The sequence below is a fragment of the Amblyomma mixtum genome, chromosome 1, assembly GCF_055824585.1.
Source record: "Amblyomma mixtum isolate Tamu chromosome 1, ASM5582458v1, whole genome shotgun sequence".
NCBI lineage: Eukaryota > Metazoa > Arthropoda > Arachnida > Ixodida > Ixodidae > Amblyomma > Amblyomma mixtum.
In genome coordinates, this window is record NC_143012.1 from 8,979,851 (window position 1) to 9,002,718 (window position 22,868).

A 22,868-nucleotide genomic window follows, 5' to 3' on the forward strand; every position below is an offset into this window, starting at 1 on the left:
CACAAGACCTGCAAAGCACACACACACTTGAGCGCATGAAAACGCATTAGAGTGAAAACGTACGAGTTTTGTTTTCTTCCACTGTCGTTCTCATATCTTCACCAGGTGCCAAATGGGCCGTGTACAATGCTGTTAAGGAGATAAATTGCTTTGTTTTTATTGTTTCTTGATTACAATTGCTATAATTACATGTCTCCTGTGTTTAAGTTGGTGTAGGCGAAATGAAAAAAAACACCGTGTACTGTGTGTAGTCAGTGCACGTTAAAGAATGACAGATGGTCTAGATTAATCCGAAACCGTCCACCACGGTAACCCCACAGCTCACGTACCGCTTTGATACATTAAACTCGCATACCGCACTATACTATACCGTTTACGTCATCTGTGTGTTTGGTTGCGCAATATCTTCAAGCTTAAATCTCGCTCCATCTAGCCCGTATTTACCCATTGTGAAAACCTGATGTTATATAGTGCAGTAAGACTCAGTAGTGTCAACCTTTCTGTACTGCGAAGCAGGCTATCCATATCTTAGGATAGGTGGCAAGACGCCCTGAGATCGTCAGATAAGGCAACATGGAGGCTTCTAGCGCTCAGACCTAGATGGCGCGTTGTTATATTCCTGATCACTACTTGACTAACACATTCCTCATGGCTCAGGGAGCCCTGGGCAACCCTACCTTCCCTAGTAGGTGGCGCTGGAGTTATCCGCCCAAAGTCATCATCATCATCACCAGCAACAAAGCACTGTACGCAAACAATGCATGCCTTTGTAAATGTCTCACGTTCAACTATAGCCATAAACAAATAACTTACTTAATTTTCACTCGCCGAAGGCATGTTTACACTTTGAATGTACAAAGCGGCGCCAATTGGTTAGTAGGTTGGCTTATGGCCGCATGATTACTTTTGCAAACTTACCTATAGCGAGAGCTGTTCCCTAGAAGACACCCTTTATCTGCAGTTAACAAACGACGGGCCTTTCTGAGCGGTCTCCTCTAACACGCTATGCTCCAAAAGTGTTCAGGATGTTTCTTCCCTCTTCATTTCCTTCCTCTGCTTTTTTCCTTTTGCTCGATCTTTCCTTTCCCCAACGTTACCGTTGCTTTCCCCGCTCACGCGTGCTACCGTTTGCAGGAGACAGAGTGAGACTCAGGGATGTGGAGGTCCTGACACTGCGTGAGGGACAGTATACGACTGGTCGAAGGTCGCATCCTGTTCCGCAGTTGAACTGCCGCGGCGGCAGCGCGGGATGCAACGACGCACCTTCGGTGGTTCAGTGCTACAACCGCGGCAGTGACGGCAGAGACGTCCAGGTGACTTTTTTTATCCAGTGAGAGCAGCGAAGTCTAAGATGCCAGTTGAACCTCGTTATAACGAAGTTACAGGGGCCCGGCGATTGCTTCGTTATAGCCCGTGTTGACCGAGCTTACAAGGGCAATCGTCATTCCTTTGTTGTCTCCGCTATTTCGTTATAAACCGTTTCGTTATAACAAGGTTCGACTGTCCTCAGCGGTCACCTTTGGAGCCATTGCGTACGAAATTAATGGACTTGTGCAAGTAAACCTCGTATCCATGTTGCGAAGCAAGCGGTATATGTGCGAAGGGTTCAGGAACAGGCCATCGAAGGGCCTTTGACCTAAATCACAGCACGATAATGTTTTCGCCTTTCTATGTACAGATATATCGAAGCACGAAAACGCAGGTAGGCGAATAAAACAGGGAATACAACCAGCTGGAAACTCGGAGAAAAACTCCATGGTAGATCTTAGCCGTTGCGTTGCAAGACAGCTAGTGGAGTGCGGCATTTACGAAACTGGCCGCTTAAAGTATTCGCAGGTAGCATGTCGCTTTTTCGCTAAGAATATCGTAAATATGAAGTGCCGCAAGTTAACCTTCGAGCTTCGACAAGGTGGAAATTGGTTCCTCATATTTGTAAACTCGCTCAATTTCGGGCAAGGAAGACGGCTGATTGGAATGTTTAAAGGTGTCCACCTTAAAGCAGCGCGATACACAGGACGAGAGAAAGAAACAAGAGACAACACGAGCGCAATCTAACAACTGAGTTTTATTCCTAGAAGGGTTAGTTATATACGCACCTAACACAACGATAAAACACAGACACATCGCGATCACATCTCCTGTTTCTTTCTCTCGTCCTGTGTATCGCGCTGCTTTAAGATGAATCCGTTCCAACTTGCCCAGTTTTCTGTTCTCGTTTAAAGGTGCCCTGCCACTTAGATAAAGCATGAGGTCTTTATTCTTTGTATGTAGAGTAAGCGGCATTGTGGCTCCTGAATGCCCAAAGAGATCGCCGAAATCGTAGTATTTAATATTTTAATCGTCTCCAGAAATGCTCGTTTCGAGCCGAGGGTGTCGCAACGCAGCGGCCGTTTTCGGCAGCGGAAATGAGGTGGAATCCAGATTGGGAGCTGCCTATCTGATTAGTTGTGCGTCCAGTTTGCATATTGTTCCTTTATACTCACGATATCGATCCAAAATATTATTTCTCCGAGTACTCAAAGCTTTTTGCGTAGCGCAAAGACTAGAAAGAAGCAGTGACAGCGAACGAAAACTGATATGAATAACGCTAGGGACGACACTTTCCGTTCTGCTTCAAACCTTCGTGGGGGCGAGCGCTGTTCAAACCACACCAAGGAGGCAGCGAAAAAAAGCTAGCCGACACACCTTGCCCAAAAATGTCAAGAGAAATGCCGGACAGCAGAAGGAAGACGAGTTTGATGGGAAGGGGATGTTTACATCGTGTTTCCTGAACTTTATTTCTCTAGTTTTTTGTATTTTCGGCAGTTTTACCTCCATAATGGCGACTTTTCATCTGCATACTTATTCACCCTTATATCATATAGGGTACGTTGTATGTCGGTATAAAATATTGTTCCTATATTTTTTTAAACATAGTTAATATTTTGGTATCTCCCATTACTGTGGCTGCCTTTTTTATTTGTAATTGACTTTAGCGAATAATCTATCGAGGATCCCGTTGCAGTCGTTCTAATTTAGGACTCGTGTATTTATCTTCGTTGTAGTTAGTGAAGATTTATTTCACTCGATGTAATTTTTTTTTTAGAAATGTTTTTCCCGGGGTATTGATGAGTGTGGCGGGAGAGCGTTCGCCGATTCCCCAGTCTTCTTGCGTTTGCTTCGAACTTCTGTTCAGTTAACTTATGGCGGTAGATTTATGGACATTGCGATTCATTTCCGCTTCTATCCTTACGTCCATAGTTCCGCACGTCATTCTGTGTCAGTACTGTATTTTATCCCCGCCGCGGTGGCTCAGTGGTTATGGCGCTTGACTGCTGACCCGAATGACGCGGGTTCGATCCCGGCCGCGGCGGTCGCATTTCGATGGAGGCGAAATTCTAGAGGCCCGTGTACTGTGCGATGTCACTGCACGTTAAAGAACCCCAGGTGGTCCAAATTTCCGGAGCCCTTCACTACGGCGTCCCTTATAGCCTTAGTCGCTTTGGGACGTTAAACCCCCATAAACCAATAAACCAAGTACTGTATTTTTCAAAACTATCATCATCCGGAATACGCCCTCCGAAGGATGAAACCCTCCAGTAGAGTTAGTTCTTGGGCTAGTTGGTATTCTTGATTTACACTCATAGTTTTTTCAGCGCAACGGCACATGGCCAAAGAAAAGAGCAGGAAGAGAAGGACGAACACAGCGCTGTGTTCGCCTCTTCCATTGATTTTCGATAGGTCTGTCCTGTTCCAACAGCGACCAACTTATCCAAAGAAATTTCCTGATTTCAGCTCCCAGCCTTGAGCCCCTGTTGCCACCGGCTGGTTTTCCATTATCTTAGTATATCCACTGCATTATCCAATAAACCACCGGTGACCTCTTCCCTGCATTTAATGCTGCCCCCTCCCCCTCACAAGAGTATTTCTCTTCTCTGTATCATCATCATCGTCATCAGGAGCCAAACAATATCTACTGCAGGCAAAAGGCCCTGCCAATATATCTTCATTTAATCCTGTGCTGTGCCAGCTGCGGCTACCATATCCCCGCAGGCTCATCCGTCATTCCCGCCTCTCCCGCCGACTCTCCGCAATTCCTTGCTTCTTTTGCCTCCTCTCTTAATTCACTCCGTTGCTGAAGTCACTTGTAACCTGCTCTAGGCATCAGATGCGCGGCGAATGCCCATTTTCTCCTTTTTGATTTCAGTAAGGATATCATTAGCTCGAGTTTCTTTCCTGACCAGCTGTGTTCTCTTCCCGTCTGTTACAGTATAATTTTCCTTTCCACAGCTCAATTCACTGTCTTCAAGTCAATTTCAAGCTTTTTCTTTAGCCTCCAACTTTCTGCCCGTTAGGTAATATCAGATACAACATTACTCACTTGCTTTTGTGTTCGTTAGTTCGCGCCGCTTTCTTTCCTTCTCTTAACCCGTGCCCCGTTCATAATCATTCCCATAGCTTTCAAAGCACTCTTCTTTTCATGTTGCTTTGAGTAACGTTTAGCCGCCGTAGCATGAGTCTTTTCACAACTTATCTCGCCTGCATTTTCAGTGGGAGTGCAAAGCGGAAATGAAAAAGACTCAAAAGTTCGGTCTGCTACAAGTAAGCTGCGAGGGTTACGATTACCCTAAAGACGACTACATCCTAGTGGGATCCTGCGGCGTGAGTATCTTGAACTTTACTGGCCATACTTGCAAACTTATTTTTTTTTTTAAGAAGCTAAAGCACGTTATGTATCCGTTATAACCTGACGAAAACTACGGACCAGAGATTGCATTCTGCCCTGTGTGAATGGTGAACGCAGCCTGTGCTTTTCTGATTGACGTCCAACGCGACACACGAAAAGAAAAACATGGCATCTAGTAAGAAGGAAACAGAAAAAAGACACAAAGCACCTTTTTCGCCCTCCTTGCTTGTGTATGTGATCAGGTGTTTGCTGTCTTCCTTTAACAAGGTAGACTGCTCGGAACAAAAATTGAGTAACCGTGAATTTCTTTGTTAATTACGTAAAGTTTGGTAACGATTACACTAACGGACGTGGCCATTCGGCAGACTTGTCCAGCAGGGCAGCGCACTTTAGGTATATTCAAACGCGACTGTTCCTGAGACATCTAACTGTGGACATTTTTTTTTTTTTCGTTTACGCTCCACTTCCCAACCTGTCAGAAAGCGCCAGAATCGCTGTTCACGTGGCACTAAAAAAGGCGCTTTTTTAACGAAGAAGCCCAGGTAGTGTATTTGCACGTTGGGCTTCACTTTTATTTTTTTTCACTACAGAAACTTGGTTTAGTTGCACTGATAACCTGTGTACTAGGGGTGTGCGGACAGTACATTTTACAGAACTAATCGAGTACGAATAGTGTATCTTCGATACCGAATCGAATGCGAATCAAATAGGAATCGCATATCTGTGCTAGTATTCGCTACTTGTGCGAGTATTCGCACAAGTAGCCGGCGAAGGCGAAGGTGCTGCGGTACGGCGCTGTAATTAAAAGGCGCAACAATAATAACCACTAAGGGGTTGCAATACAAAGCCAGTATATTAACTCTATGGCCGTCAAGTTATACGTGTAATACAATTGAATTTTGTTCTTGTTGACGAAAGAGAAACTGGAGAGGACGACAGCTACGATACTTGAACTTCGAGATCGGTCATCAAGGCAGGGTTTGCTGAAATTATTCAGCCCTGCCACGTCGTCTTGTACTAGAAGTCATGTGTGAGCACTTTGAAAGCCGTCATACGAATGGACCGCGGCCTGGCGCTGAACCCTCCATCCCACCGGCGCACACATACTGATCGCGGCAGGATGGTACGCGCCGTCGATGTGGGTCCCGCTTTTGGAACAGCCGTCGAAGATAAATTCGGCAGGTCTTATGCGAGCTTTGTTTCAGTTATTCGTACAGTATTCGAAAAGTTTAGAACATACTCTATTCGGTTCGAATAATTTTGGACACCCAATTTGATTCGTTCGATTAGTCGAATAGGATGACACTCAATTCACTATTCGAAATTATCGAATATTCGCACACTCCTACTGTGTACAGATAAATTCATGATGTGTGCACTCGTTGATGAAAAGATCTGACTAAATTATATGTCCATAAACGAGCTGCCTTTCCCTTTCTCTGTCAGCTGGAATACTATTTGGAGAAAACCGAATATGGCCATGGTCCCCCACGGAACTCGTGAGTCGCGATTACTTAGCGCCAGTACTCCTTTTGCGTAAACATGTCAAGCTACAACCAACTAGCTCAAATCAAAGTATTGCTGATTACTTTTAGAGCTTTTTTTGTGACTTGCCTTACTCAGTGTGGGTTTTCTTGATACACTTTTAGTTTGTACAAGATTTAACCTGCACCTTTTGTACCTGAGAGGGAAGACATACAGTTTCGCAGAAATGAACGTGCTTATTTACGACACAAGGCACCCAGAGAGAAAAGAACACGTACAAAAGGATGACAATGGTGTGCTGTTAGGCTACTTGGTGCAGACTTGCGAACAGGATGAGAAAATAGCTCGTTGACTCGGTGCGTTTTGTCGCCTTTTCGTGTGGAACTCTACTGTTTATCAATAATGCAATGAAATTCTCTGTTCTTCGCTATAGTGTAAGCGCTGTTCTTGTGATTAGAACGAAAGAACCACAGAGTGACGGAGCTGGAAATCCACTATATATCCGTAGTATATTGGAGTAATATGTTCTTATGGCTTATGGGGTTTAACGTTCCAAAGCGACTCAGGCTGCGAGGGACGCCGTAGTGGAGGGCTCCGGTAATTTCGGCCACCTGGGGTTCTTTAACGTGTTCTGACATCTGCAGTATCCGGGCCGCTACAGGAACGGCTCCATCGAAATGCGACCGCCACGGCCGGGACCGAACCCGCGTCTTTCGGTTCAGCAGCAGTTATACGTTCTAATGTGCTTGTCTTGTGTACGTGTTCCCACTCCCGGCATTGCCTTCTCTCGGGAATACGTACCAAATGACGCACAGGTGCTAGTGTCATGAAAGAAAACGGCTAGTTTGCAATCAGGAATTAAAAACGAGAAGTAATCTTGCCGACTCGAACCTGGGAAGGAGTTATTCTTGATCGCATACTTGCATATCTATTCGAAGTAAACAAGTGGCACGTGACTGACCGCCCTGGACCGGTGTGACACGACACGCAGTCGGCGTCTCTCTAGGCTGACGCCACTGGCTTTGGCTGTTTTGAGTGCAAGTATATATACACATAACTTCGGGCAGAGCTTCCTAAATTTCGTTATTTTTCTTGGTTTTAATAAAGTCGTTCACTCTCTCCTTGTACATAGTGATGTTCCCTGCCAGAATCGAAAATTTTCTTATACAATAATATAGTCCCAAAAAATCCCTCTTTAGGGCACTTTCTCCGCAGCTGTTTGAAAAATCCCTGCATTTTTCCCTGCGTTATTTCATAGCAAAATTTCATTGTTTCTTGCGTATCTCATATTACTGATGTTGCGGCGTGTAAAGCTGAAATCGCGCTAAAGAAGACGCGAGATGGAGTCACCTTCTTTCGGTTCTCTTATAGTTCGGCAGACAACCTAAATGTCCGCAGTGTCACAGATGTCTCACATTAATGGCAGTGAGTTACATAACAACTAAGCAACGATAGCGTGAAAACGCCGTGAGCGAAGCGACGGCACGGCGCGCTGTGCTGATCACCGTATCGGTCTCCCCATGGTATTTCTTTCGCGGTATCGATTGGGCAGTTCTCCCCACGTATTTTTTTTTCTTACGTTTGTAGGCGGATCCACACCTTGCCCTGGCTTTGATGTTTATTTTAGGCGGAAATATTATTAGTCGAAAAAGAATTCCATTCGTTTTCGTTTGGATTATTTTATCTTCAAACTCCTGAGGATATTCCTTTCGGGCCCCGCCCCGGTGGCTCAGTGGTTATGGTGCTCGGCTGCTGACCCGAAAGACGCGGGTTCGATCCCGGCCGCGGCGGCTGAATTTCTTGAAGGCGAAATTCTAGAGGCCCGTGTGCTGTGCGATGTCAGTGCACGTTAAAGAACCCCAGGTGGTCGAAATTTCCGGAGCCCTTCGCTATGGCGTCCCTCAGAGCCTCAGTCGCTTTGGGACGTTAAACCACAATAAACCATATTCCTTTCGGCCTGATTTCAGACAGAAAAGCCCTAGAAAAATAAATAATAAACTCGCTGGATCATTGACCATGCGCGCACGACGTGAGCAGTCCTTTTACACATTGGGGGTATAAGTTAGAATCAGATACACTGAATCGTTACTAGAAGCGGTGCATACCGGATGTGAGATTTTCATACCGCCTCCGGTAGCATGATGCTCAGGCTGCTAGATACGCATAAATATGGATGCTGGAACGAGAGCAACACGCGTCAGATCGATAACTGATGCTGCGACACAAAACGATGCTGATGATGGCGGTGGTGGTGATGATCGTGAGAACGGATTTATTTGCAGACTGTCAGACCGTCGGCAACGAAGAGAGATATATCCGCCGAAAAACGCAAGGCATGTGGTTCACGAGGAAGCAACCCCAGGACGGGAATATCCGCCGAAAAATGCCAGACGTCAGGCACACGAGGGAGCTAGGTGAGGGCGAATGCAGAATCACGCACAGCGTAGCTCGCACTTTGATTGAAAGAATGTCGCTGTATTTTGGTTGCTGGTTAGGGTAAAACGTTTTGTTGTCCACTGTTCGCAAGCGCCAGGTGTTCAACATCATCAAGAGTTGTTTACAATGTGATGAGCTTTACCATTTTCGCCCTGTCTAAGGATGGAGGTGCAACATTAACAGTACAAGATAATTATCGGGTTATGCACTATAAGTTTCGTGCAACAAGTTTGTGAATTACCCTGGGGCGGAAAAGCGATAGTGGTTGCTGCCCGACTGCCCATCAGAGCACCTGTCAGTGCGCTCTCTCAGGCCCAAGTTGACCGTGTGAACACAGGTGGCCACATTTTTAGAATTGCCGCGGATCCCCAGGGCGGCCGGGTACCTACCGGTTCCTTATGAGGGCAAGTTTTCCCCTGACCTGGTGCTGTCGTCTTCTGTTGGGTGAATTTCTTGGCAAACGGATCGAGTTTTGTTTCGACGACGTCTTGTGCCGTAGCGCTCTCTGATCGAGCTGCCCTTGAGCCATTAAAAATTCGTCATTATCATCATCATCATCAAGCCTATCCACTCCGCTGTCCACTTCAGACGGACGTTTTCAAGTTATACAAGGTGGGCGTGGTCATGGAGGGCATGCTCAAGATGGACAACGTGGAAATGGGCATGTCTGTATGTGTACACGGCGGCCATGTTCAAGGTAGGCAATGTGGGCAAGGGGAACATGCTCAAGGTGGACAACATGGGCATGCTTAAGGTAGGCAAAGTGGCGTGGGCATGGGGGGCCTGCTCAAAGTGGGCAACGCGGGCATGGGCATAGGGGGCGATTGAATTCACCGCTTGTGTGCGAATCATAACCAAACCCTCTTGCAGCGAACTCTTGTTTCCCTCGGAAAGACTCAGAGGGAAGCCGTAGTGAAGGGCTTCGGAAATTTTGACCACATAGGGTTCCTTAACGTGCACTGACATCGCACAGTACATGGGCCTCTAGAATTTCGCCTCCATCGAAATTCGACCGCCGCGGCCGAGATCGAACCCGCGTCTTTCGGCCCAGGAGCCGAGCGCCATAACCACTGAGCCACCGCGGCGGGGTGAAAAGAAGGAAAACGATTTCTTTTCTGTAGTGAAAGTAATTAGGAAACATTTAACATTATCCTTCTTTCTTTCTTTTTTTTCAGGCACTGGTATCCCGAGCACTACCACCAACGCTCCGGGGGCATGATTTCTTTATTTATTTATTTATTTATTTCGAATACCCTCAGGGCCCGGGTCGGGCGTTACAGAGGGGAGTGGAATACTCAACATAATTAAGATAAAAGCACAGGCATATATATATATATATATATATATACATATATATACACATATATATAGGGGTGTCAAAAACAGTGCAAAAATAGTAAGGAACACCAGAAGGTAACAATAAACATCCAAGAATTCAATACAAGTACTACAAGTAAGGAACACCAAAATATAACTGTAGAACACAATACAAGTAGTAATACGGGGGTAAAAAATAAATAAGCAGTGCGTAACGATTAATCAGGAACACCAAAATGAGCTTTTAAGGCATTTTTGAACAATGTAACATCAGTAATAGACACAAGATCTTCGGGAAGGTGGTTCCATTCTGTTATTGAGCGCGGGAGAAATGAATTATGAAAGGTATTCGTGTGGCATGCGAAAGATCCAATTTTATGACGATGGTCCACGCGATGTGACACATAAGAGGGCCGGTGGAGTAAAAGATTGTGAAGTGTGTCGTGGTAGTATATTTTATGGAGCAAACAAAGTCGCTGTATCTGACGTCTCAAGGAGAGTGGAGGTAGGTGTAATGTGTTTTTCATGTTAGTTGTGCTGGCAGTACGATGATAATTACTGAGAATGTAGCGAGCAGACCGATTCTGAAGAGCTTCGATGGTTGTTACCAGATGATCAAGGCCGGGATCCCATACAGAAGCAGCATACTCAAGCTTTGGACGGATAAGTGTTTTATAAAATTGTAATTTAAGAGATGAAGAAATGTTCGCAAAATTACGTTTCAGATAGCCTAGAGATCTGTTAGCGTTGCTAGTTATATAGTTGATGTGCTGTTCCCATGATAATTTGGATGAAAATAAGACGCCCAAGTATTTGTAAGATGTTACCTGTTCAAGCGGGGAATCCTGAAGAATATAAGAAGAAACATTAGAGTTAATTCGAGATACATGCATTAAGTTACACTTGTTAAAGTTAAGAGTCATTAACCAATCCTGACACCATGCAGTTACTGCGTTAAGGTCTGATTGCAGAATCTTTTCGTCATTGGGATTGGTTATTTCACGATAAATTACACAGTCATCTGCGAAAAGGCCAGCGCGAGATTGAATTTTGGTGGGTAAGTCATTTATGTAAATTAGAAAGAGCAAGGGAGCAAGAACGGAGCCTTGTGGCACGCCGGAATCAACGGGGACATAATTGGAGTCGATTTCGTTAATCGTTACGTATTGGGAGCGATTAGTAAGAAAACTTCTCAACCATGCAAAAACGTTGGGATCCAGGTTAAGTTGGTGTAATTTAAAGAGGAGTAGAGTGTATGATACCTTGTCAAAAGCCTTAGAAAAGTCTAAAAATATGCAGTTGACAACACCGCCGTGGTCGAGGACGCTGTGAAGAAAGTGAGTGAAAGATGCCAGCTGCGTTTCACATGAATAATATTTTCTGAAGCCATGTTGGGAACTATGAAAAAAAGATTGAGAATCAAGATGGGTAGCGATTTGGGATGATATGATATGCTCAAGAATTTTGCATGGAACACATGTCAAAGATATGGGGCGATAGTTTTTAACATCATGCTTGTCACCATTTTTATGTGTGGGAACCACCTTCCCTACCGCCCAATCATCAGGAACCAAGCCGGTGGATAAAGATTGGTCGAAAAGTTTTGTTAAGATGATAGATGAATAAAATTTGGTGTTTTTAAGGAATTTTGACGTGATACCATCAGGACCAGAAGCAGAAGAGAGCTTCAGGCAATCAATAATCTTTTCGACACCAGCTGGATTAACTGTGATGGGAGGCATTGGCGATAGCGGAGGTATGTCGAACAGAGGTTTAGGGACGTCTGCATGACTAGAGAACGATGCTGCAAAAAAATCGTTGAATGTAGAGGCACATTGTTCATCTGTTAACGGTAGACCATCACTGGAGTTAATAATCATCCTATCGCTTTCAGGGCCTTTTACTGTTCGCCAGAACTGTCGAGGATTTGAACGTAGCAGATTGGGGAGGGTGTGTTGAAAGAAATAGCGTTTGGATTCCCGTAAAGCGCGACTGTAACTAGCATTCGCGGTGCGATAGGCTTGCCATCGCTCTGATAGTTTTGAGGTTTTAGCTAGGCGGTATAAACGCTTCTTTTTATTGGCTAGTCTTCCGAGAGCTTTATTATACCATGGTGATTTGGTGCACTTAATTACTCGTATGGGGATGTGCTTGTTGATGAGCTCGGCTGTTTTGGTTTTGTACAAGTCCCAGTTTAATTGTAGGCTGCGATGTTCAAAATTTCTCAAAAATTCGTCACAAAAAGAAGATAATGCACGATTAATTTCGTCGTAATTTCCTCGGCTGTAATTCCTAACAATCTTCATTTTTTTTCCTGCTCGGGGGGCAGGGAATTCGAGCGTAAATTCAAGGAGTGAGTGGTCGCTAAGTCCTGGAAGAATGCTGAGGTTTGAAATTGATTCAGGGCATGTAGTTAAGATAAGGTCAAGAGTGTTTTCAGAATGACTAGTGCATCTTGTAGGCAGTGTGACGATTTGAGAAAAATGGAACGTTGAGCACAAGTTAATAAAAGATTTAGATTCTGAATCAGTAGGAAGACTGCTGAACGTAGTCTTCATCGCCGTTTCGGCCTTTGTCACCTACGCTTTCTGCCTGTGTTGTATGGCGCTCTGTCAGGGTGGCACTGGCTATTCCTACCAGCGCCTTCCGGCATGCGGCTCCACTCATCAATGGCAGAGCAACCGGTGCGCGGCAGGGCCCGGGTTTGGGCAGCCTCAATACTGTGCTCCCCCGCCGTACAACCCCACCTTCACAGCGCTCCCCTATCCATACACAGGCGGTAAGCTGGCGTTATTTTCAATATATCAGGTGGGTAACTAGGGGGGTGTGGAAGGGGGGCGATTTGGCGCTGTGCTAACAGGGTCGGCGCTGTATACTAACAGGAACAGGGCCATAGACGCGTCACTTCATCACTGAATGCAAGCGTGTTAACGGATTCTGCCCTCACCTATTCTGTCGGCATTTCAAAGACGTGACTGCCGAACATCTTCTTTGCTTGCTTACTTCTCTGATAGCGGATGCTGCTGCTGTGCCAAACTGGGTGCTGCGGGCCAGTAAAGCTGTCAACGGGCACCTTTTTCTTGCAGCTGCCCTCCATCTGGAAATTTCGAGGTGGCAAAATAAACTGATTTGATTTGATTCTAAGGTCCACCGGGTCACTAGGCTTTGCAACTGCAAGAGTATTCGTTCACCGTCCCTTACAAGTCCGGACGGCAGCACCACAAGCAGTGCTTTTCCCATCACCGTTTGGAGTCGCCAGGCTCAGTGAGACCGATGTTGGACCTCGCCCCTCCGGCTTCCGACTTAACATCGCTGTCAAACAGCGTCGCAGCACCTCATTAGTGCCGCTCATTGAAGGCGCCGACTTTTTAATCCCGATATCTGACTATCTCTTCTCCGCGATAGCATGCCGTATAGCCGCAGTGTACACCCTGATGAGCCTGAGTAGCAACTTGTGGTGCCCAGCGGCTCCAATCGGCCTTCTTGAATTCTGTGACCTGCCCACCGCTTGCCAGGGACAGCGTTAACTGGGGAGACATGGGAGAGGCCTTTGCCCTGCAGTGGGCGTAGTCGGGCTGATGATGATGATGATGATGATGATACTGCACCGCACGACGCTGCGTGGCCTCCTACGATCTCAATGAGCGTAACAAAAGCCACCTATGTTGCCTGCCTATCCCGTTCAACCTATATGGACGTCCCTCCTTACTTTTTGTCATGTTGGCCTCGACCTGCTGGGTTTTTCCTCGATGTCCCACTAAGGAAGTGAACTGCCGTTCTCGCTAATTAGCGATCAGGTACGTTATAACACATCTTTTACACACACGTGGCGCTACTGAATTTTCTCATCTTTTTCTGCAAGACGTTATCCTTCGCCATTGTGCTCTTCGACTACTTTCAGTCAAAAGCCGTCGACGATATCCTCCATTCGTGTTCCACGCGCACAAACAGACTACAGCCTATGATCCCTATAGACTGAGGGCATATTAATGCGATAGCGTTTTGGAGCTTGTATAGCAAAATTCCGGTGTCGGTGTCGCTGACCGTGAGAGACCGTGCCCACCTAGGGCATGTGACTTTGCGGCGTCATCCCAACCTGCCCAGCGCGGCCGCCGCGGTCGGGTTCGAAGCATGGTACTCCCCCTCAGTAGGTCGTCAAAAATGTCGTCGGTTTACGACCACCAGCGACAGGAAGTCCACTTCCCTCTGCAGGCTAACTCATCCCCATGCAGTGTCCATCTCACCACTTCGGGCTCCGAAAAACTGTTCTCGCGTATACTGGAACTTATCGCGTGTTTCGTAAGGTAACCGACGTAACCCACGGTCCGCATCCGCTCGATTCATACCCGGGGTCACCCGCCCAGCAATTGGCGTTGTTCATGTCGTTCAGCTCAAGCCATACCACGCAAATGATCCGCATCCAATTTAGCACTTGGAAAGCGGTTCTGGCATCGGTGGATTGCGTTGCGACCACAGGTGCGGGAAAGAAACAATAGAAATAGCAGTACTAGGGCTGAACTACGCTTTCTTCTAGCTCTTCGGCTTCGTCTGCGCCTGTCTTCGACCGTCTATTTTCCTTTTTGTACATATATCTTCGCGTGATAATATGTTGGCTACTGTGTTTTGTGTATGATGTTTTAATTAAATATTTATTGTGTTGCTGAGTGAACTACACATCGAAGCAGGGACGAGGATGTGGGGATTGAAGCGCCAGGCTACTGCACCAGGTGCCGCTATGCCTAGTGACGCCACTGCAACGTACTGTGCTGTCGTCACTAGTGCACTGCACGGGCTCGGGCTGGCCCGAAAGCCCGGGCCCGGCCCGGCCTGCGGGCCGGGCCGGGCCGGGACACGATCTGTTTTGCCGGGCCTGGGCCGGGCCGGGCCTGAAGCGGCGGGCCCGGGCCGGGCTCGGGCTTAAAGCTGCTGATCCGAGCCGGGCTTGAGTGTGTACAGAAATGGCTGGTGTCCGACTATTCATTCACTATTACAGAGGGAAGTACACAACTACAGCATTGGAGCCGCGACACGGATGAGCTATGGGTTATGGTACGTGCTGAGAAAAAAAAAAAACAAGCTTTATTCATTGACTTATCTATTTCCTTATTTCCACGCCGCGGTGGCTTAGTGGTCGAGGCGCTTGATTACTGAGCCGGGGAACTAGGGTTTGCTCCTAACCTTGGCGGCAGCATTTCTGTTTAGGCGGCAAGCATGACAGCCATATACTTTGTAGTATCATTGCTCGTTAAAGAAACCCAGGTGATCGAAATGATCCGAAGCCCTCTGCTTCGGTGTCTCTCCCAGCCTGACTCCACTTGGGCCCTTAAGCCCCAAAAACATAGCTTTTATTTTATAGCCATATTTTTCTCATGTGAGAAAATTCACAAAATAAAACGCGTTTGGTTTTCTTTTTGATCAGCTGCCCGGAACGTCTCGTAAATGAAAGAGCCACAAAAGTTCGCGAGAGTTTGTAAATCTCATCTCATAACCACATCTATCCCTCCTCGCTTCTTCAGCCTGGTTGCCATGACAAGTGTTTTGCCCTGTAAGTTATCACGTGGCTCGCGCATTATCTTCTGCTCCACCAGTAAGAGCAAAATTCAACCGGTCTTAATTGGCCATTGATCGTTCGTCATCCCAAAACATACCTATACACTATTAGAAATGCATTCGGCAAGAACATATTAGTTCAGGACGCTTATAGTTTTCAAAACACACACCGTGATATACTCAAGCCTTTTAGCTTTTCGTTTCTGCTGAAAGGCGACCAGTTCGGCTATGAGTTAAAACTGTGAGATTGCGTTCACTACAAAAATGTTATCCCACTGCTTGCTAGGCAGCTTAATATAACTGACTAAAATCATGGGGGAATGCAAAGTAGTGTATCACGCGCGTATGCAGCCCTTTTTATTTGGCTCTAGGAACTTCCGAGTTCATCTTTGCGCACCTACACGCGATCACTGTCCAAAAGGCGGGCCTGGCGAGCACTACTCTTAATCACTTCCTTCTGGGTTAAAAATTACCAACTTTTTGCAAGCCAAACTGTGGTTTCAGAACCTTCGTCGGCCAGTTTCTTATCGGTCTAGTAGAAGTCTACTTGCTCAGAGTGAGCAGTATACCTCAAGCGTTACTGCGAAACGGGCCGGGCCGGGCCCGGGCTGGGCTTCACTCCGAGATTCACGGGCCGGGCCGGGCTCGCTAGAGCGATAAATTAGCGGGCCTGGGCCGGGCCCGGGCTTGAAGCCGCGGGCCTGGGCCGGGCTCGGGCTTCAGGTCTCGGGCCCGGGCCGGGCTTGGGCCTCAGATTGAGGCCCGTGCAGTGCTCTAGTCGTCACTGCGCGCCCTGCGCGCTTGCCTGCTCCGTCGGAACCAATCAGCGCGTGCACACTAGAGCCGCGCGGTAGCGGATCGCGCAACAACCACCGCTGCCGCGCACCGCCACTGCGTATGCGTAAATTGCTCTGAGGGCGCTAGGTGGCGCCATGTGTGGCCAGCTGCGCGCCCGCGTGCCGCAGCGGGACCATCCGCGCATGCGCACTGCGGCACGTGGTAAGTTGTAGCTATAGTATGGACCATAGCTATAGTGTCGTCGTAGCGGTGGCGCTGTATGTTACTCCGCGTTCACTCTCCAACTCCCGCTTCCTTAACGAGGCCCATCTCTTTTACCCACCGCGAAATGCGCCCCCCCCCCCCCCTTATCGAGGCAACCTAATCCTTGCGCCGCTGGTAACCTCGATGTACACTGTCTCTTACCAGTACCACGAGGATTTCACTTGTCAGATTTCACAGCTTTTATTTGCATAATCTCTAGTGCATAAACAAACTAAGGTTGTGTATCGTGTCTATTTGGCAGGGTGTGGCTCCACTCCTGGCTTTGGCTGGACCAATAGCTCCGGAGGAGGCCCTGGCTTCTGGACTGGTGCAGCTTCAGGGGGACTGATGGGCTATTTGTTTGGAAGCAGGAAGTAAGTGAAGAAAAAAAAATTATATGACGATCACGTTTCTCGGTAATGTGATTTTTGAGTGCGGCTGCTGCGGTACTCGAACCTTGGCGACCGCATACGGAACACGTAGTGCCGAACGGAGGCGGCTCTGGGTTTCGACTTACCAGCGCGTACAGCGTTCTGCCAACGATGAGCTTCGCCTCGGGCGAACGGCCTGTGGCAGCGTTGATTAAGGGGCGGCAAGCCGCCACCCTGCTATTGTCGAATACAACTCAAGCTAACGGGAGATCTCTGATCAGCCAATGGCGTCTACCAACCCTCATGACGTCGTGCGTGGTTAATTCCCTTGGGCCTCCTTGTGTGACATCGCTGAGGATTAACCGCGGTGTCATAAAAATCGGACGACGCCACTGGCTATGGTGGCCACCACCATAGGTAGCACTTTTAAGGGGTGCATGTTTTTTAGGTAATTAGACGTAAAGCACCAGTATACACGGATTACCACGTTGTATTCTCCTACGACCGCTAAATAATTTATCCAATTTCTCGTGCTGTTTGTTTCAGCAGCCGAACGATGACTGTGACGTCAAAGAGAGGTTACAGCCCAATCGAAAATTCCACCAGGCCGTATGTGGTGTTAACACCAGAGTGGAAATTCAGACACGGTTCTGGTGTTCCCGAGCTGGTGTTCCCGGGCTGGTGTTTCCGGGCTGGTGTTTATGGGCTGGTGTTCCCGGGCTGGTTTTTCCGGGCTGGTGTTTCCGGGCTGGTTTTTCCGGGCTGGTGTTTCCGGGCTGGTGTTTTTGGAGCTGAGAAACCCACCAGGATGTGCCTGGTGTTAACACCAGAAAATACAGTTTGGTGTCTCCGGGCTCGTGTTTCCGGGTTGATGTTTATGGGCATAAAAATCCACCAGGCCGTGACACCAGACGACGTTTCCATGCATGCAGGCATACAGGCTCGTATCACGAGCCTGGCATGTGCCCTGCTGCATTCGGTATGTATGGTGAGACGTAATGGTGCATTATATGGAGAAAGTTGCATAGGAAAAAATCCCATGCCACTTCTCGGATAAAAAAACATGCAATTTTCTATGCTTACGCAAGATGTTTATTTTGGGGGCCTCTGTCGCCGCAGCTCACAGGCTTTTTGTGAGAGCCACATCCGAATGTTCTTCGAGGCCTTGGCGACGTCCTCCTCTGCGTAGCCCTTTTTTGAAGCGTAGTGCGTGAAAAACACTGCGTAGAAAAGAAAATGCACCATGATTGTTAGAATGACGCACATTTGGATCTCCGCACTAGTTAATTTAGCTGCGGTACATTAGAATGCAGCTGTAAACAAACAAAAAAAAATTGAGGGGACATTTAAGCTCTGCGGCTCACAGTTTTCTTTATTTAACAGCCACCTCTCACAACCAATCATTAATTTAACTGCTACCTGCCATGATGGGCAGCTTTCTCACAATCCAGTGGGGATGTTGTGATGATGCCACAACATATGGTCCTTTCTTCCACTAGCTGTCAAATTATCTGCTATCAAAATTCCTCAATTGCTTTCCCACTGTGAACAATAAACCTTTCAGGCATTATTTTCTTTTAAAAACACATAAAAATTTAATTTCATGGCTGAAGGTGGAAGCACAATATCAATCACACAGAATGTGTAACACCAACAGCAATCAATTTTTGCGGACACAGAGCACATTGAGTGAAAACTTTAGTCTGCTTACTAATAAATTTGAGAGTTAAACTGCAGTTAAATCGCAGAACAGAGAGCAAGATGACCGCATTCACCTTTCAGTGCATCAACTTTGTGGGGGGTGAGGGGCTGTTGAGGCGGCTTCTCTCCGCCTTGGGCGACGAACCGGTTTGACAGTGTGCCCGTCACACTCCGCTTAGCGAGCACTTCCGTCGACCAAATGGCAGTCGCGGCTCGCTTCACGAAGTGCGAGTCCTTTGGCACTGTGAGCAATTGGTCATAGACCTCTTTGGTGAGATGTACCCCATTGGCCAGGTGAACCTGTATGAAATCAAACCAAACTACTTTCAACACCACTTCATAATGTGAAAAAACACACACAGCCATACAGCCCATAAAAACAGCTGCTTCAAGGCAATCTGTGTTCAGTGTAGGTTGGAATATAGCAGTTAATGCAGCACAAAAAAAAGGTTACGTCACTTTCGTATCTGCCCTCAGCTCATGACAATATTGCGGCCCCTGGCCAAGTAATAAAACAACAAAACAAGAAAAAGGTAGGCACTTCCAAGAAATTACAGTTATCAAAATTGGCCATGTTACGTCCACTGCAACACAAATGCCTCTCCCACTGATTTCCAATAACAAACCTGAGGAATTCACAGCCCCAAGTATTTTCAGAATGTGTCCTCTCACTAGCTGTCGAAGCGTTCACACTCGCAGACAACCAGCTATATACCACACATCTTGCCTAAATCAATACCCAGGTTCCATGCAAGTCTATTGTTAAGCTCGAATATTCCGAACCAAGAGTTGTGCTTCATTCCACACTGCTCTCGTCACGTGAGCCATGAAACTACGTGAGGTCACGTGAGCCATGAAACTACGTGAGGTCACGTGAGCCATGAAAAACTGCAATATAATCGCTGATTCTACATTTGTTGTCATTCCGGCTCTTTAGGAAGGCTGGCATCAGCGCTGCAGTGAATTGAAATGATGAAGCAGTGCTGATATCGTAGTTTTTCGATGCCTCGCGTGACCTATTACATCTCTTTGGCGCCACAGCCACCAAGATCCAAGAGCCATCGTTCGGCTGTTGAAATTGAAATAGCATGACAGCAAAATTCGATTAAATTATTCAGCGGTCGTAGGGGAATACCACATGCTGACTCATGCATAGTAGTCTCTTCCGCATCATTCTGGAAAATATGCCACCAAAATTAGGTGTCTATACTCCTTTAAAAGGCTGACTGCAATGCATGGTGGCAATGCTATATGGCGCTTCCGGTTTCGTACGCGACGCGATTTTGCACTTCGGGAATTTACGGCGTGGTTCGTGCGTACAGAGATGTGAAACATATTACTGCGCCATTTGCTTTCCTCAAAAACCAATTTTTAAGTTTTCTTATTCTCGATGCTGGCGTCATAAAGTGTGGCTTCGGGCAACGAGGTTCTGCCCGACGTGCCACTAACAGCTAGCGCAGTAAAACGGGGTAACTTCCGCGCGAAGTCCTGCAGCTTCCATCGCTGAGTGTTTCCCGGAGCTAAAACGGAGGGCGCTGCGATCTTTATCGCTGGTCAGGATGTAATCGGGTGCGCTTCTTGTCACTTCGCCCTCGCTTGGTAGTTCGCGGTGTGACCACAAAGGGCGCTACACTTTTCGCAAAAGCGCGCAGCGCGAAACCAAAAGAGTGTAGGCTCTGAAGCTGTCACTGGAACAGCCAGCCAGACCAGCCAGGTCATGTGAAGTCATGCGCCAACCACTAGTGCTGTAGCCAGAAACTGGTTTTCGATGCGAGAGACTGAGATGCTTCCTGATTTTCGGGACGGAGGGTGGTCTAGATGAGCAAGAGGCATTACTCTATGGGGAGGAACAGGAAATGGCGGGGGACATACGTTCTACTTGCAAGCCTTCGACTCATATCTCACGTCCCTCTCCGTCTAATCCTCTCCGTAGAAATTCCTCCCATAAATTTGCCTCCGGTACAAAAGTGCCAGGTCAGGAATAATGAATACTGAGTTAAGTGGGCAAGAGAAAAATAAATAAAAAATATTATTGCCTGGCCCACACCACGTGAGCACAAGGCTCGCGAGTTAATACAGTGGACCCGTTTAAAAAAAAGGAGAATAAATGTTTCGTGCAATTAGTGGCTCTGCAATAATACCTGTTGATGTGCCCCCCTTTGTCGCTGCACTGACTGCCAGTATGTTGAATGTTTCAGCAACACATCCGAGAGAACGGTCTGCCGCTCCCCTGCAGAGTGTACATTTCTAGCTACATCACCTCCACCATCCGTCTTCGCTGACGAGCTTGACGATGGGTATATCTCTACCGGTAAGGGCGTCGACCATTTAGTAAAAGGAATGTCAAAAATTAGCTACGTTGTCATTCTTCCCAGCTAGACTGTTCGTAATTTAAAGGCTCTTTAGAATAGCGTACAACTGCTTGCAGTGAACTTTTGTGACCATAGGTACGTGCTGTGTGCACCACAACGTATGCTATATAATGGCAAGTGACATAATAGCATTTTCACTTCTTTATTTGCAGGTTTCGGAGGCACCGACATGAGATAGCAAAAAACGAAGAAATGAGACTTTCTCCGCCTTTCTCAAAATTGCTTCGGTTTCAAAAACTCGTTATTTTTGCGAATCCTTGCGAACGCTGGGCAATCACCCCATCATGGGTATGTGCCATTTCAACACACGACAATTCCACCAGCAATCCCAGTGCCGGTCTTCAGATTGTTTTATTAAGTGCACCGCACGATAGTACCTCTAGTGAATGGATGCCTAGCCGCCGGTGATGTGCTACCTCTTTCAGGAAAACGAACTAGAGCGACGGTGTAATGGCAGTGCGTAGCTGATACATCATCCGACTACAGCGTCATCTCCTGTATCACTGACAGCACCCGAGGCCATTTATTATTTTCCATAAAGTGGACGATGTAGCGAGTGACTGCAGCAAGCTGGCAGCATGGTCGCCGGTCGTGCGCTCCTTAGCCTCCCAGCGCAGTACAACAACACCAAAGCGAGAAATCCCCAAACAGGCTCAAACTACAGCCTTGATGGTTCTAAGACCCTATAAAATAGATTTACTATGGAAGGCCATTTTCTGAGCACATGGGCCCATCGGCGATGTGAGTACGGCGCGAAACACTTCTCCGAAGCCTGCCAGAGGACACCGCACAGGATTAATCCATTTTCCAACTCCTTCAAAACGAATTCAATATTACCACTTCAGGTATATTTCTATTGCAGAAGCAAAGGCATTGTTTAAACCACAGCGAAAATATTCACGCCACGCCGACAGTTTGAAGTATTCATTCATTCCATCAGCAATAAGAGCTTTATAGACCTTCCGTAACACCAGGCATAGGAAGTATCAAAGATGCATTTATCTTCGATATACTATCTTTGGATGCATTTTTGAAGCGAAAAACTTACTACGAGGGTCGGAGCCGAGCTTCGCCTATGCCGCGACCGAGTGACGTCACTCCGTCGCCTGGCCTTTCGACGCAGCAGCGCGCTACTGCGCATGTGCGCAGTCTTCTCACTGCCGCTACTACTGCGCGCACTCCTCTCCTCCCTGCCGTTTGACCTTTCGTTGCAGCAGCGTGTTGCCCGCATCGCAGCCGGCAACCCTCCTCTCCGCATTCCTGCGGGCAGTTTTAACCGCGCCGATTTCCGTCTCCTCCTCCGCCTCCGTACAGGCAGTGTGTGGACGGCCGAACGCCTCCACCGTTATCGTGGTGCTACCAGTGCATTGTGCGCGAACTGCGACAGCCATGACGTCAAACCAAGTGTAACTGCAGCTTTTCGCTTGTATATCCAGGCTTAACCAGAGATAAGCCACTGCCTATTTTTTTTTTATCTGTATTGGGTATTGCTTGCCAGAAATGGAAGTATCGGAATGTCGGTGTCATAAATACATATTTTTAGCGTATCGTGTATATTAACGATACTTTAAAAAAATGTGAGTCAGACTTTTTCAAAAAAATAAAATTTGAAAATTGCTTTCGAGAAAAGGAAATGGCGCAGCAACTGTCGCACATATATCGGTGAATACCCGAACCGTGCCGTAAGGGAGGGGATAAAAGAGTGAGTGAAGGAGAGAGAGAGAGAGAGAAAACTATTGTGCAGAGGAATTCGGGCCTCCCAGGCCCTTGGGTCCCCGCACGACCCCACCACACTCAAACTTTCATGCCTAAAAGGTCCATGACGTTGGCAGCGCGGCTGGCGACGATCTTTTGTCTTGCCGGGTCCATGGAGCGTTGAAGTCTCCCAGTCCTCCCATGCTGGAGTGGCATTGGTCCGCCGGGCGGAGG

The 22,868-nt window shown here is 47.3% G+C and overlaps 1 protein-coding gene across 1 annotated transcript in view; it reads left to right on the plus strand.

Moving 5' to 3' along the window:
• The window catches only part of LOC149365406 (uncharacterized), a 28,930-nt gene extending 7,433 nt beyond the window's left edge, over positions 1 to 21,497 (plus strand). The window contains exons 4-12 of the mRNA XM_089568613.1: positions 1,135 to 1,313; positions 4,531 to 4,641; positions 6,113 to 6,165; positions 8,434 to 8,565; positions 9,763 to 9,821; positions 12,444 to 12,683; positions 16,758 to 16,869; positions 20,766 to 20,878; positions 21,092 to 21,497. Coding sequence (XP_089424739.1) covers positions 1,135 to 1,313; positions 4,531 to 4,641; positions 6,113 to 6,165; positions 8,434 to 8,565; positions 9,763 to 9,821; positions 12,444 to 12,683; positions 16,758 to 16,869; positions 20,766 to 20,878; positions 21,092 to 21,117 — 1,025 coding nt within the window. The 3' untranslated portion in view covers positions 21,118 to 21,497. The remainder of the gene's footprint in view (positions 1 to 1,134; positions 1,314 to 4,530; positions 4,642 to 6,112; positions 6,166 to 8,433; positions 8,566 to 9,762; positions 9,822 to 12,443; positions 12,684 to 16,757; positions 16,870 to 20,765; positions 20,879 to 21,091) is intronic.
• The last annotated feature ends 1,371 nt before the right edge of the window (positions 21,498 to 22,868 follow it).